Source organism: Clytia hemisphaerica, unplaced genomic scaffold (assembly GCF_902728285.1).
Source record: "Clytia hemisphaerica strain Z4C2 unplaced genomic scaffold, Clytia hemisphaerica genome assembly, whole genome shotgun sequence".
NCBI lineage: Eukaryota > Metazoa > Cnidaria > Hydrozoa > Leptothecata > Clytiidae > Clytia > Clytia hemisphaerica.
Window position 1 is genome coordinate 159104 of NW_027103238.1, and position 16055 is coordinate 175158.

Genomic DNA, 16055 nt, shown 5'->3' on the forward strand with positions numbered 1-16055 from the left:
AGCCTAAAACATGGGCCCCAGTGAGCCATGAGGGGGCCTACTCCCTAATACACTATTTATCAGGATAAAAACATGACTTTGATATTAAAAATATTTTCTTCTACAAAAAAATTGAGAGCCCCCTGTTTACGGGGTCCATGAAGATATACATCCAATTTCCTTTATTTCTACAATGTAGACGCTCATTTACACATTTTTTGTATTACTATCATTTTCATCTTCTCTAAAAATCCCTTTAGGTCAAGAGCAAGCATTAGAATTTCCATGGGTGAAAAACATCGAGATTGAAGAAAATGGACAAGAATTTACTGTCAATCTTTATCCAGCTAATTGCTCCTCAGATCCCTTCCCTGAGTTTGAAATTCGAACCTGGGCCAAAACATTAAGTGGTAACGTACAAACGTATACACAAAATTCAAATACATTGACCATTGAAAAACTTTCGGAAGCTTCTTCTGGAACGAGTGGAACTTTCACTTTGGAATTCACGGATCAAGATGGAGTAAAACATAATCTAGCTGGTAAATTTCACCTTTTAAAACCAATACTGACACTCTGGAGTTGTAAAATGGCTCTTGATATTCTGAATACTTTGAAAAATTAAGCTTTTAACCTGTCAAGTATGGGCCAATGACAAAGCACTGAAAAAGTTTGTTATTGTGAGAGGTTTTCTCTTTTTATTGATTCATTTTTTTTACCTTAAATTTGGGCTGTCATTTTATCCATTTTGATTTGTTTATATATTGCATTTTGATAATCGACACATTAGCAACTATATAAAAGTTGAACTTTGAGCTAAGTTAATATATTGTTATGTTTAAAGCCTTAGGCTTGTTTGCCTTGAAAAATAAGTGAACGCTTTTCATTTTGACCAACCATGGAAGATTTCATCAATGAGTGATTCTCAATCTCACCTTTAGATATTCCACATGACATCACTGCCAAAGATTTGAAAGATAAAATCGAAGGTGGAACCAACTCAAAAGCTGGCAAAGTCACTGTTTACCGCTTCGGTGATTGCTCAGGTTACCAATGGGAAATCTTTTTCGATGACTTAAATGGTGATATTGAACCTTTTAAAGTTGTCTCACAAACATTGATTGGAAATTCTGCATCTGTTACCGTGTTTACCATGCAAGATGGTGGCATCATGTACGGCCCGCTTCATGGTGAATTTTTACGGCTACCGAAAAATACACCACAGGTAAAAACATTTTAGAATAAAAGTCTTGAGAGATTTGCCTGGGTTACTAAGTTTGAGGTGACGGGTTTTTCCAAGCCAAAAATCGAAAATGGACCCTTTGAGAGACTGAATTTCGACGTTTTTGGGACCCTTATAGAGACTTTTCTCACAATTTTTGTCCATTTTCAGTCGATTTTTGTCCAAATTTTGGAAAATCGTGACCCTTTGGGAGAGGAAATTTCGATTTTCGTGAATTTTGGACCCTTAAAGAGACTCAATATTTGTGATTGTATCCATAACCTTGCGAACCGTAGCTGGATGCTCTGCTTTTGCACCATGTTGGCTCCAAAGTCCGAGCAAATAAAGGCACAAATTTATACTCTTTCATGTTCGAATTACATAGCAAGGGCGAACTGTATATTCTAAAACTGTCTTTTTAACTTTAGCTGAATGTTGAGATCAACGGCTTCATCTCATCTTGTAAACGTGACCAATGTTCTTATACATACGATGAAACTTTGACGCCGGAAATTTCCGCCATCACGCCGACATCAGGGCCGGGAGGAACGTCCGTCACCTTAACATGTGAAGGATGTGAAGCTGGAAATGATAAGAATTTGGTGTTCATTGGAAACGTACCATGTGAAGTGACGAGTGCCACTGCGACCTCTATTGTCTGTACTGCAGGTAAGACCCATTGTTGATTGTCAGAAATGAATTCCTTATTGTTTACTTTGTAAGAACTAATTATCCTTAATTACCGAAAGGTAAACGGCCGTCTATCGAGAATTGATTTCATTCTTAGAGTATATGCTTAAAATATGCTCCTGCTGTTCGCTATCCGTGGTTTATTTTGTTAAAACCATGAACATATAAACGACTGGACATCCATCTCCTTTGTATTTTTGAAGATAACACTGCTAGCTTCGTTGCCGCCTCGTTAAAATCATCAAATGAAACAATAAATTCTGATGGTATACCTCTTGGGAATACCTTGCTAACAACGTCAAAATTTCGACAGTCTTTGTTGTTCTACTTTTCTCAAGTCTTTTATCTATATCATAACAAAGATAACAGAGGCAAAATCATCGTCAGCTAGTCAAAACTCCGACTAATATTTCCAAATTTTGACTTAAAAGTGTCTAAAAATTTTAGAGAGTGTCACATTCTAATTTCGATATTCTTATGACACAGGCTCTCAACTTTGGCAAGCTATTTTTTCAAGTCATAAAAAAAATTATTGGAGTGACAAAAGGGATTCAAAAGTATACACGCAGTTGAAATTCTGCATTTCAGAGTTGAAAAAGTTGATGAAATATATTGCAAACTCGTGAAAAAATTTGAAAATAATTTTTTTGTGCATTAGGAGTAATGTTCAAGCTCTATCAATCATTTTACCTAAACAATTCAAAGAAATAAAATTACGACGGAATATTGTCGGATTTTTTATAGCAATTTTGAAATACAGGCGACAACGAAGCTCGCTTCAAAGAGACAATAAAAGATAGATGTCCAGTCGTTTATATGTTCATGTTAAAACTAATCAGCGAAAGATGTATGGCCGTCTATCAAGAGTTATTGATCCGATTTTTATAAATTAAATAAGAAAAATAATTATGAACACGGAGAATGAGTTCCAATTGTTAAATTTGTGAGAACTACCATCGCAAAAATCACAGAAAACTGATTTTAATATAGTTGATTGTCCATAACTCGAGGACGCAAATTTGCTTGAGTTAAGGAAATCTTGAGTTATGGAGTAATGTTTAAAAGGCATTGTTAACTAAAGGGACGAGAAAACTCTCTCGTGTTAAGAAGTTAAGGAGACCTTCGAATTATAGAGGTTTAAGTGAAAGAGACTATTTTACTTTCGCTAGGTGAATTTAAAAAAAATCAATATCTTCGTTTTTCAGGTGATTCTCAAGCAGGAACCAAGAGAGTGAACATCAATGTGTTGAGTAAAGGAGAAACAAGACATCCTGATACACCAATCACTTTCACGTAAGTCTTATTTTCCATAAAGACTTACTGTTAGCCTGGTGAGCTAACAAAGTCTTGTTCTGGGGGTGCGATAGATTTAAGAATTTATGAGTACGGTTTTCTTATGTCTTTATTTTACGAGCTCCTATCCAAGATATTGCTAGATAAAATTTTCCAAGGAGCTGATAGCTATACCAACCACTTTGCGCATAATGATGCCCGATGTGTGCTGATAGCCGCTAGCATAGCTGTTCCTCGGAAGTGTTCGAAGGTTTTTCGTCCCAGACGGATTTCCGTCTCAATGACTTATATACGTAAAGAGGCTTTTTCGTCTCAAAATTCTGCATAGTTAACCAAAATTTCAAGAATGTGTGTTAATTTGCTTTCTAAAATCCATTTTCCGTCTCATACGAAAAACCTTACTTTGACCACTGAAAGACGTTGTGCTGTAGTATCGAAAATTGGCTTCAATTAAAAAAGAGGTTTTAGGGTCAAATGAATGGCTAATCCTGCTTCTTCCATTTGTACCTATCTCCTAGGGGGCTTATTCGCTGTTAAGTCTTAAGTAGGTGAACCTACCGTTTCAGCACTTTTTAAAATCGGGTGTTGAATCTTAAACAAATTATTTTTTATGACATACACAACGCATACATGACAAAAGAATTTCCCAAAATTTGTTCTCACAGGGCGCAGAAGAGGGAGGGAACTTTTTTCCTTCTTTTGTATAATGCTGTGTGACTAAACGATGTCCTTTAAGCGCCTAGATAACTCTTTTTGGTTTAATTATATAGCTATACCATGGTTGCATCCACTATCGCACCAAGCACTGTCGGAATCAGCGGTGGAATTGATCTCACAATCACAGGAAATGGTTTCGGTACCGTCAAAGAAGACGCCAATGTTGTGATTGATTCATCGCAATGCATTGTTAAAGAAATTTCCATGACAACCATTCTTTGTGAATCACCAGCTCTTTCTGCTGGAACCTATTCGGTCTCGGTAAGTTAGAATTAGTTTTTTTACGCAAAAAGATCTATACAGTGGAGTCTCTATACTTCGAACCCGCTACGGAAATGCAATTTTGTTCGAGTTAAGGAAATAAATTTTCCTCTTGCTCTCTAAATAAAACACCAATCAAACCTTAATGACTCATTCAATTTGCATGGGGGCTGGTAAAGACTTTGAATAGATCCCTAGACGTAGTGCATTCGTCAACAAACCATCGTGGAGGGTTAAACGGGGTTTGTCATTTCAGATTGTCAAAATACGAGACCATACGATACCAAAAACATTAGAACAGTATTTATAGATTTGATATCTATAATAGGTGTTTTCGAAAACTTTTGAACTTTTTTAAAACAATTTTTATAGGTCACCATAGACGGGCAATCGTCGACTATTAACAATGCATTAACATCAGACGCCAGCCTGACACCTACCATCAGTAACCTGTCCCCTAGTACTGTATCCCCTTCAGGAGGTATCTTGGTCACTATCACTGGTACTGGGTTTGTTACTGATGCCAAGGTCACCGTAGATGGTACCGAATGTAAGGAGACTACCTACCAATCGGCTACTGAGATTGAATGCAAGGTTCCATCTTTGGATGTAGGGACGAAAGATGTTAAAGTTTGGGTACCTAGTGCTGGTAACAGTGCCCCAAGTACACTTACATACCAACTCTCAATGGGTAGTATTGCTGTTGGTTCCACACCACCCAGCCCAATATCTGCAGGTAAAATTTCATAGTTGCTCCACCCAGTTTCGCCACACTTGTGTACTCTCGGATACCTAATAGCCAGGGGGTTTTGAATAAGCAGGGGGTTTGGAAAAAATCTTAAAGATTAATGAGCGGGAAGGGGGTTGGAATAAGAATGTCCTGGGTTAAAATTAATTAGCGCCCCCACCCCGGCGACTATTAGGTACCCGAGAGTATGAGCAGAAAAGCCTTAGGGTAAGACATCGGTACAGAGGAGATTCCGTATTTCGCAGGAAGTGTGCGTTAATTAACAGAATATAAAATAAAGTAAGTCGGCGACCGCAGTCGGAGGTGACCCAAAGACACCTAGCTATCCACCCGAAGTTAGGGAAGGGCGGCATTCTTTCTCCCTGGATTGCTCCCCTTACACTTGATCCTTCTCTTAATTGCTGAGCTCTGGATGCTCTATGGGCGCTTTCACAATATGGACTTTTCCTTTAAATCCTCAGTGTCTTACTTATACCACTAAATAGATAGTAGTACCAGGAAATTTGCGATTATAATAAAAAAAGTGAATTTTTTGTTCCTAGATTATTCTTTCTGTAAGTTCGTATAATAAGTTATTATTTTTCATCACAATAGGTTTTCATAGTCAAGGTGTTGTTGCAGCTGCGAATGAAGGTTCAATGGCTGGTGGACGAAGCATCATCATCAACGGTATGTCAGAAAATGATTTTGCATCCATCCACCCCCTTCTCACAGACCCACTGGGAACCCTTCCCACTAGAAAGATTGGCCAACATTTCGTCCCCGATGGGGATTATCCTCCAATTTTGTCCCCACTGAAAATAATCAAATAAACCAATCCTCACTTCAAAATATTATGCCATTTTTCCCATTACTGAATTTTCTGACTTGAAAACAAAACAATTGAAATCCTCAGCCATAAAAAATATGATCCTACCGGGTATGTGAGAAGTTAATGAAATTTTCTTATGTTGTATACTTGAGATTTATCAAAACAAAAAAAATGAGTTTGGAATATGCAATCTGTAATGGGGAAATCTCTACAGTTTCACAACCAACTTATTTACATCGATGCACTTTGCTTTGTTCAAGGAAGTCAGGGAAATTAGTATAATTTCGTTGACATCTTATTTTCCATAAAAAAGTTCAAAAAAAAACAACTCATTTATATCTGAAACAGAATTTATTTTTCATCTTTATTATTTTGAATTCTTCTAAACAAGATAATTTATCTTATCCATTAGGTAATGGTTTCGGTACAAATTCCAGCTTAGTTGACGTGCAGATAGGGCCTTATGATTGTGACATCACACAAGTTACCGATACGGCTATCCATTGTACAACTGGTCCAGCGTCCAAAATCTTCCCCATCGACAACAGTGGAGTTGATGATTGTAAGTCATTTTTGCTATGTCGGTGTCACTGACCTTTATAAATCTTAGATTAAGGTACATCAGCCATCTTTGATCGGTGTTTTTTTTTGAAATGGTACCCGCAAAGAAGTTATCGGAGTGTTAAAAACTAACGTCAAGCGGCGCTATATCATCAGAAGTATTCGAAGAAAAGTATATTTAGCGCTCTCGACGATCAATTCACACCGCTTGAATAAGACCTCCGATTAAAGATTTTAGTTGGCCGGGATTAGGGATTAAGAAACTCTCTTCAGGGTTTATTTAAAGCTCAGTCGTCCTTAGGTCGTTCATTCTTGACGTTAGATGGACGTTGAAACAATTTTCTGTGTGAGCTTGAAACTTGAGAATTCCTGAAAAAGACGGCCTAAAAAAACTGGAAAGACATAAATGGTACTCTTTGCACTGTAGAAGCAATGGATCATTAGAACCGTATTTTGCATTTCTTAATTAAAATAGTAAAGTATTTTACACGTTTCCCCATAAGTTAATATCTAATTTTTGTTTTAGCTTATGGTCCAGGATATGCTTGGAATCAAACTGCTTTGGTCATCCAGGCTGGGGACGCAGTTGAGGTATGGTTCTTAGATTCGTTTCATGGTTAGACCTGCTATTTGGTGACTTTGGGATTTCTACTTCAAAAATGAACGTCTAATTTACTTAGAAATTTGGTAAATGCATGGTGTTTTCTCTAATATTTATAAAAATCTCAATTTCAACTCTATGTGAACGCAATATGTTATTTATGAAAATTATAATATGGCTTACTACAATGCGTTGTGGAGATATATTGAAAAAGCTATGGTTTTTTTCGATTTATAGTTCAACTGGGCACTCAATCCTCTATCGGGACTTGTCCTCGGTATATACATCGCCAAAACATCAAACCCAGTCGATTACGACGCTAATGAGATTCTCTGCACTCCTGCAGCAAATGGACCATGCCGACACTATTTCCGAGTCCCCGGAGAATACTTTTTCACCAGTGGTATTTTAGTGGAACAATTTGCATTTGGTGGCAAAATTACCGTCATCGAAAATGTTGATACAATTTCTGAGGATATCAAAGTCTTTGTAAATGGTATGTTTATGTATTTTCTTTTTATAAACTATATAGAACCATTTTATTTATTTGGTTGCCTATCTTTTGGTATAAATATAAAGGCCTGTCTCTACAAGGCTAGAATACAGACCTAACCTTGAGGAATTAATGCTATAACAACTCAGACCCAACAAAAAGAGCACTGTTACAGAGCAGAGCAGATAATGTTTAACGGGACTATCTATCTCTTCTCGACACCTTTTTAAAAAAGTCTTAGAATCGAAATTCCAAACATATCATTATATCCTTTATAGGGCGGCTTTTTTTACAAATCAGAAAGGGGGTGTAAACCTCCTCAACAGGTGGTGTATGTTTTTCTTGAAAAGCCATTCCTTACCTTCTTCCTAGCTTTATGTATCATATAGCTTTATGTATCATATAGCTTTATGTATCATATAGCTTTGACTTAACGAAAATACTTAGCTTTTGAAAATGTTGTTCTGACATCCATTCAAACCACTAAAGTAATCTAATCCGTGATTTGGAACCTGACCCTCTTACCACTGGGCTATCGAGCCGCTGAAATTTTGCTGTGAATTGATAAAGTATAATCCTGACCTTACGAGTTTGGCTAAAAAATATAATTAGAATTGTTCTAAATTGGCCCTAGCCACGAATGCAATCAGGGAGGGTGTACCACCAGTTACTCATTTGCCTGCCGCGCACAAGCGCAATATCGCGCATCATACATGCGCTATGCGTGCTTACCGCTACTGCAGGATTTAGTCGTTTCTTTGAATTCTCATCCACTATCATCTTAGGTCATGAGTCAAGCAATTCCTTATCGTACACTTACAAGAAAACACTGACACCAACCTTCACCGGCTTTTCAAGAGGAGGATTACCAGATAAGTATTATCCACAGACACGTCAATGCACCTATCGTTATCCAAGGAACAGGTAAGCCGGAACTCTTTGTAATTTTCTTGATACAAAAAAATCGTTTTTCATGGGAATTTAATTTTCGCGGTTTTGACAGCGAGAAATCTTTATATTATAAAAAGCGGAAGAGAGGTGATCAGATGTCGGTAGAAATTTTCAACACTAACAAAGCCAAAAAACTGTTGAGATTGTCTGTATTTTTTACTCGCGCTATCTTCATTGACGAAATACGCTTTTCTTTTATAAGAATCAGTACATTTTGGCTCAGGCTGGGCTTAATTTTTTGAAATTTTAGGCTTAAATGTTCTAACGATGTTCTTATAATAATACTACGCTTAGTTTCTTTACTTAAAAACATAAAATGGGTTTAAAATCTGTTAAAATCAGTACTTTCTTAGTAGTTTTAATCCGAGGCTTAAGAATGTTCTTAATTTGTTCTTAGGTTTTGTCCCATTTTCAGCCTCGTGCTCTTATTGAATTGTTTTCATAAAAAAGTATTGAAATCGTAACTTTTATCTTCATTCTAAATTTCACAGGATTCAGCACCACATCTTCAGACAATGTGGTATTTTTGGGTAAATTTACGACAACAGTCACTGCAGCTACGGCAACAGAATTGACAGTCACCTTGAATACTTCTGAAGAACCTAATATCAATGCATGGTTACCAGTTAAAATCAATGTCAATTCTAAAGGTATACAATGCTTCCATAGGTTTCCCTTAAAAACACCCCTGTCTCACAACCCCGGTGGAACTTTTTTTCTCAGTGGGGATAAAAATTCCTATTGAAATCCCAATGGAAATTCCTTTGTTCCAAAGTTAAAAAGTTCAGTGGCAATGGTTTTAAAGTGCAATTTTTAAACGTTGAATTTCGAATGGGAATGAAATGAAAGTTAATTTCCAAGTGGGGCTGAAGTTCTAAGAAATTTTCCCACCGGGACGAATTTTTGTCAATCTTTCTAGCGGGTCTGTGACACAGGGGTATTAAAAATAGAAAGATAATATACCCTATTTCTGGTCAAGTAGAGTTTATTAGGCACGATATTTTACATGACATAAGCCAGTTAGTCCATTTTCTCTTCAATAAATTTTATTGTATTGAAGATCTAAATACGACTGTATGGGTATACTTTTTAATTTATAAACTTTTTTGGTAGGCTGTGCGCATCCCCAGAATTGAATTTGATATAGGAGATGCGTATCGTGTATAAAATTTCTGTCCGAGAGTTACCCCTTTCAATTTTTTGAAAGTTTCAGAAATCCAACGATTGTATTAACCTCTAACTATTTAAATTTCTAATGAAATTTAATGAAATTTAAAGATATATGTAAATTACTAATCAAGTTTCTAAAACTCAAAAACCCAAAGACGGAGGTAACTTTCGGATGGAATTTTGAACACGATACGCAGCCCCTATATCAAAACATATCAGAGGGGATGCGTGCAGTCTAACTTTTTGTCAGCAGATTGCGCTTAATTCAAAAACTATTTTGGCTATGTGCAGGATTGTCACAAGTCAAAATTAACAATAGAAGGATATTCTTTTGAAAGAGTTGCTTCACGCTGAACCTCTGCATCTTTCTTATTCGATATGATGTTTTTTAGGTGACACGTCCATCCAGACCAACAAACCAACCGAATCTGCAGTTATCCTACAACAGACTATCACAGATGTTTCACCGAAATCTGGAGCCTACAAAGCCTCATTTGCTGGTGGTGCCATCTTAACTTTAACCGGATTCGGGCTAAACATACCAACCCTTAGCGTACAACTAGGCTTATCGCGCACTTGTGCTATTCAAGAAGGTAGTACCTACACAGAGGCTAAATGTAAATTACCAGCCCTGAATACATGGGCTGACAATCAACCAGATCAGGATTTCACCATCAATCATTTTGATTCAGCATATTCGATGCAATTACAACAAGACCATTCATCTACAAGCATCAAATATTCAATGTCAGCCACACCTTGGGTAAACGTTTTTTTTAAATCTTCTCAACACTTGATTTTTATTTCCTCGAGAACTATACTCACTCAGTGCTAAAGCTATAACTTCTTCGTTGTATACCTTTTTAACTGATGCAGAATATTTGACAGAAAATTAGATTATTAAATAACAAGTCGTTGAATAGACTAAGAAAGACTCACCTTAAAAGAAAATAACCTGAAGCCTGATTTTGTGTGGTTCTTTCTCTGAATATTTTCATTCTCAACTTGGCATTATTATTTAAATTAGTCGAGTTACCACCATTTTAAAATTGACAGTGTTCGCTACAGCAAAGCTGACTGTTTATTAGTCTGGAGCAGGTTGAGAAAGCCTTGCACTAAAACTTGCGTCCTTCGCCAACTTAGGAATTCAGTTACAATCACAATCATATACTTTTGTAGGTCCAATCAGTCACGCCAACAGTATTCAATACTGCCGATACTGAAATCACCATAATTGGAAAGAACTTCGGATCAAATGCTAACAAGCTAACCTTAAACATCGGTGGAACCGAAATAACAGGAGGTACTATCACCAATGACGGCGCTGGAACTGATACCTGGAAAGTCAATATCCCTTGTTTCACTGCAGGCGATCATACACCTCAAATCTATCTAGACAACCAAGGAGATTTTCATTTCGAAAACGAAACAACTTTAACAGCACAAAAGAAAATCAATTCATTATCACCATCTGAAGGAAGTGTCCATGGGGGACAAGAGGTAACCATCACAGGTTATGGGTTCTATCCAAATGATATGAAATCAGATTTATACTCTGTTGGTAGTTTGACAACCCTGTCTGCACCCTCTTGTTCGGAAGTCACGGTTCTCCTACCGGCCATCACACCTGATGGTGATCAAACAGCCAAGACCATCCGTTTGTTCCGGAAAAGTAATGGAAAACACTTAACTCAGGAAGCTTTCAGATACAGGTATCTACTTACTTGTAATATTCTTAGTTTGGATTTGCCATTTTATTGGATTTGTCTTTATATGTCGGATGGAAATGGTTTTCAGCTGTGTGGTGTTGGTCTATGATGGGTGTATATTAAGTAGCGGTCTTTACACTAGCCTTCGAGCATTTGTTTTCCAAGCTCCCCATTTATTCCAAGCTCCCTATTTACTAGTCACTTGAGAGTACCAGGTGATACCATTCAATTAAATTACAATCTTTCCTTTCTCTATTCAGACTATCCCTTACACCGAGTATCACCGCAATCTCACCATCAGCTGGCAAATCTGATGATTCAATCACATTCACTGGTGATTTTAAAGGCTCTGGTCAATCATCTGATTACACCATCCAAATCGGTGATTCAGAATGCGACATTACTGCTTCATCGACTTCCTCAATCACCTGTACGTTAGCTCAACATCCAGCTGGCATCCATGACGTCCAAGTCCTCACCAAAGGTGTTGGTTACACAAATGCCACCGGTCACCAAGTCACATATTCCTTAACAGTAGACGCAATTTCACCACAGATTACCAGTGGTTATGGCGGTGGCAAAGAGATTGACATCACCGGGTATGGATTCAGTGCAGATTGGGTGATCGAAGTTTGTGGAAATGTCTGTGAACAGATTGGTAACGCAACAATTTCATCTTTGAAATGTTTGGCACCTGTTAATGACGGTTATACTACTTCAACTGCAGAGGTAAGAAGATCTACTTTTTCTTTTCTTTTACCTCCTGTCCTAAAAAACAAACAATGCCCTCCCTCCTTAGGTTACGGTCGACTATTGCTGTCTCCAATCCTGTCAACTCATAGCCCTGTTATTTGTTTTAAAATATCTGTGTGTTTTCTCAGACGCTTCCGGCCAACAGGACACCAGCTCCACTTTTCAATGATCAAGGTCAATGATATTTCTTGAAAAATTCAGTAGGAGGTCTCCGAAATTTCGGCAAATATCCAAGGGGGAGCTCTCTAAAAAAAAAAAAAAAAAATTCATTCTTTACTTCAGCAAAAATTCAGGAAGTCTGACCTTCTCAAAATGACCTACCTAGCTAACACTATGGTTGAAATTCTATATAGCCAAGTTCAACAAATTTGAAGGGAGCCCTTTATTCATCACGTGGTAATAATTACAATAATCTTTCATTTTTAATTTGCAGCAAATTTGTGACGTTGTTGTCAAACAGGGTGGCCTGACAGAAAAAGCAAGTGATGCATACAAATACTTGTTATCAGAAACAAGTACAATCACAGACGTGAGTCCACGAAGAGCTGGAACTGGAGGAGGTGTGACCATGACCATCACAGGTAAAAAAACAAATAATTTTTATCTTTTTAGATTTTTAAAAATAGTCCCTTATTTTCTTCTAAATAGCCAGGTTTTCTTCTATAATCATTTAGAGGTACAATGTCCAACCCCCCCGTTTATTAGGCACCTGAGTAGATTATACTTTTTATTGGATTCATTTTTCGCTTTGTTATTTTAACGGCAGTAATTGCTATTCATGTACTTGTCTAGCCAAACACTAATTGATATACCCTAACTTTCCTAGGTACTGGTTTTCCAACAGAAAAATCTGATATTGAAGTTACCATCGATGATGTAGCCTGTACCGTAGTTACTTCATCAACCACTGAAGTTACTTGTACTACACAGGCTACTACTCGGACTGCAATGGATGTTAATGTCTTACTGAAGGTTAGTTTTACTAGGACGACAATTTCAAATTTTCCGAAAACCTTTATAATTACTAAATATGTTACCGAACACTCGGTAATTCCACAGTGCTATGACCAGTTTCATGTTTGGAAAAGATTCTAGCGCTATTCAAAATGTTGCAAATTCCGGACAAACTCAATAGATTAGTGACCCCTTAACAGACAAAATTATAGACAAAAATTATAAGGTTTTTCCCTTTCGATGGTGACTAAAATTCATTGCAATTATGACATATTAATACTATGGAGTCTCTATAACTCGAACACGCACGGGAAACGTAACTTTTTTCGAGTTAAGGAAATTTCGAGTAATGGAGTAAGTTTTACGAAACATTATTAACTGAAGGGACGAGAGAATCTCGTTCGAATTAAGAAAACATTCGAGATATAGAGGTTCGAATTATAGAGACTCCACTTTGTAGCTAAATAGAGATTCAAATTGGCAAGAGCCTATCTCATTTGATTTTGTTCTTAACGATAGATTCTTTTTAATTGGTTTTAAGGTGACGAACAAAGGAAATGCCGTTCCAGTAAACGCCAAAGTTGATATCGTAGATGTCTGGAGCTCCAAATATTCGTGGGGTGGAAATGACCCTCCAAAAGCAGGTTTGTCTGAAATAAAAGCAGTTCTTGGTGTTATTTCAATATACACGGGTTGCAAAATTATATCAATGCAGTCAAAACATGTGATTACTCGAAAAAGCTTACTTGATTTTATTCCATGTTACTTACTTTACAACCTACAGCTGATAACTTTATTAGTGTCAATAAATTCGAACCAATCAGAAATAAATGTAATGAACAAGCACATTTCGAGTAAAAGCGTGATTTGTCTTCAGACTTTAATTTTGCAACCTGTGTATTCTGTACCATTTCCTCCAAACTTTTGTCATACTAATTCCGTGTAATCCAATTATAAGCTGCAATGTACAAAGTCGAATGTCTAAAATGGGTTTCCTTCTCAGCGAAGTACAAAAGAGGCTTCCGTTTCCAAATTCAGCAAAAAATCTGAATATATTACATTCTTTGTTATTTGAAGTCAATTTCCATCTGAGTCAAAAATAATTTAGCTTCGATTACTACTGCTGTCTGCTTTAAACTGGGTTCAGGTAATTCAAAGTAGTCTTTCCAGTCCTTTCTTCCTTCCTTCCTGTATATTTTATCACTTCTCAGAGAGATCAATGGTCTGTTATGGTAACAGAATCGGTTAAAAATTTTATTGAGAACAAATTTCGGTATAATGTTCTTAACTCAATAAAGGTGTAAAATAAACAATTGTATAACTTTACAAAACTCGACGATAATGGGACAATCACGTCAAGTGAAGGCCATTAAAAAGACACATGATCTATATTTTGAAACCAGTGGGCTTTATTCTCTAATTCTTTGTTTTTCAGGTGATTTTATTGTCATTCGTAAGGGACAAACAATGTTATTAGACGTGGACACACCGGTATTGAAATTCCTCCTCATCCAAGGTGGAACATTTATATTCGATCGTAAAGATCTTCACTTGCAATCCGAGTTCATTTTCATTACTGAAGGTGGTCGTTTTGAAATCGGTACCGAAGAAGAACCGTTCCAGGAAAACGCGAAAATCACGATTCACGGACACGTCCGATCTACGGAACTCCCCGTCTACGGTGCAAAATCAATCGCCTTGCGTACTGGATACTTGGGCTTACATGGGAAGCATATTTTACACACTTGGACTAAATTATCAGCCACCGCTAATGTTGGTGATACCAGTATCGATTTGATTTTCCCAGTTCCTGGCTGGAAAGCTGGTGACGAGATAGTGATTGCATCAACCAGTAAAAGTTTGCGTGAAAACGAGGTTCGTTTTATCACTAGTTTATCCAATGATAATCAAACCATACATTTCACGGAGCCGTTAGAATATATGCATGTGTCTATTGTGCAAAACTTTGAGGGCTGGCACGAGCCTGTTGAAACACGTGGCGAGGTTGGTCTTTTGACAAGAAATGTTCGCATAATGGGTTCGCAAGATGACACATGGAATCAAGCAATCGAACCATGTGAGGCAGAATTTGATGCAGATCAATTTGCAAGACAAACATGTTTCAGTGGGCGTTTTGGTGAAGAGCGAGGAAGCAATGAATTTGGTGTACAAATTATGATACATTCCGATCAAAAAGGTATTTAACATAAGTCTAACTTAGTCTGAATCGCAGTCCTCTAAAAAACGGCTGGTAATATCTATCTCCTCTATAAGGAGCACGCATCTGTTAATGGATACCGGCAGCCTATGTCTAGCCATAATGTGAAATAAAAACCCTACAAAGTTTTAAAATTAGAAAAATTAAAATGATTTTACTTCCTAATTTGCGTGTTCATACTGATTTAAACAAATGGAAAAACGGGGAAAAAATTATTCGCTCGAAAACACAGAAACCGTTAGTGTCATTCTATCATTATATTTAACTTGCCTGAAAATTTTATTTCAGCACGTTACGCCTATACTTTATTCTCCCTCGGCTGTAGCATGGAGGTAGAGCATCAAGCTACGATGCGCAAGGTTGTGGGTTCGATCCCCAGGGTCCCAGGTCATACCAATGTCATCAATGTCTGCTTGATGCTCAGCAACTAAAGAGACGGGTCAAATGTAAGTGGCGAAATCCAGGGAAAGGAGTGGCACTCTCCCCTAACTTCGAGGTAGATGGCTAGAGAAAAGGGAACCTTCGGGTCGCCCCCGATTACGGTCGCAAACTAACTTACTTTACCTATTCTTCTTGATCCTACCTTATAGACGAAGGCTTAGCTGTTGCACATTTCAACCATATTGAGATCACACATGCTGGACAAGCGTTCCGTCTTGGTCGTTACCCGATTCATTTCCACATGGAAGGCGACGTCAGGGAATCGTACGTCAAAGGATGTGCTATCCACCGTTCCTTCAATCGCGCAGTGACAATGCATCACATCCACAATTTGGTAGTGGAACGCAATGTCATTTACGATATTTTAGGTAAGTGATACTACTCTCTAGTCTTAATTTAATCCACTCAAAGTTATTACTACTCAAGCTAAAGCTTACCGGTTCTTAAGATTATAATAACTTTTATTTAACTATAATAAGTTTT

General features: G+C 37.3%; 1 protein-coding gene across 1 annotated transcript in view; it reads left to right on the forward strand.

Moving 5' to 3' along the window:
* The window catches only part of LOC136820483 (fibrocystin-L-like), a 72843-nt gene that overhangs the window by 26791 nt on the left and 29997 nt on the right, over window positions 1–16055 (forward strand). The window contains exons 17-37 of the mRNA XM_067079910.1: window positions 240–521; window positions 921–1204; window positions 1630–1870; window positions 3097–3184; window positions 3955–4162; window positions 4535–4898; window positions 5505–5579; window positions 6134–6283; window positions 6809–6873; window positions 7121–7379; window positions 8162–8300; window positions 8530–8534; window positions 8819–8977; window positions 9890–10260; window positions 10677–11209; window positions 11467–11935; window positions 12393–12540; window positions 12786–12931; window positions 13455–13557; window positions 14349–15110; window positions 15722–15940. Of these exons, the coding sequence (XP_066936011.1) occupies window positions 240–521; window positions 921–1204; window positions 1630–1870; window positions 3097–3184; window positions 3955–4162; window positions 4535–4898; window positions 5505–5579; window positions 6134–6283; window positions 6809–6873; window positions 7121–7379; window positions 8162–8300; window positions 8530–8534; window positions 8819–8977; window positions 9890–10260; window positions 10677–11209; window positions 11467–11935; window positions 12393–12540; window positions 12786–12931; window positions 13455–13557; window positions 14349–15110; window positions 15722–15940 (5070 nt within the window). The remainder of the gene's footprint in view (window positions 1–239; window positions 522–920; window positions 1205–1629; window positions 1871–3096; window positions 3185–3954; window positions 4163–4534; window positions 4899–5504; window positions 5580–6133; window positions 6284–6808; window positions 6874–7120; window positions 7380–8161; window positions 8301–8529; window positions 8535–8818; window positions 8978–9889; window positions 10261–10676; window positions 11210–11466; window positions 11936–12392; window positions 12541–12785; window positions 12932–13454; window positions 13558–14348; window positions 15111–15721; window positions 15941–16055) is intronic.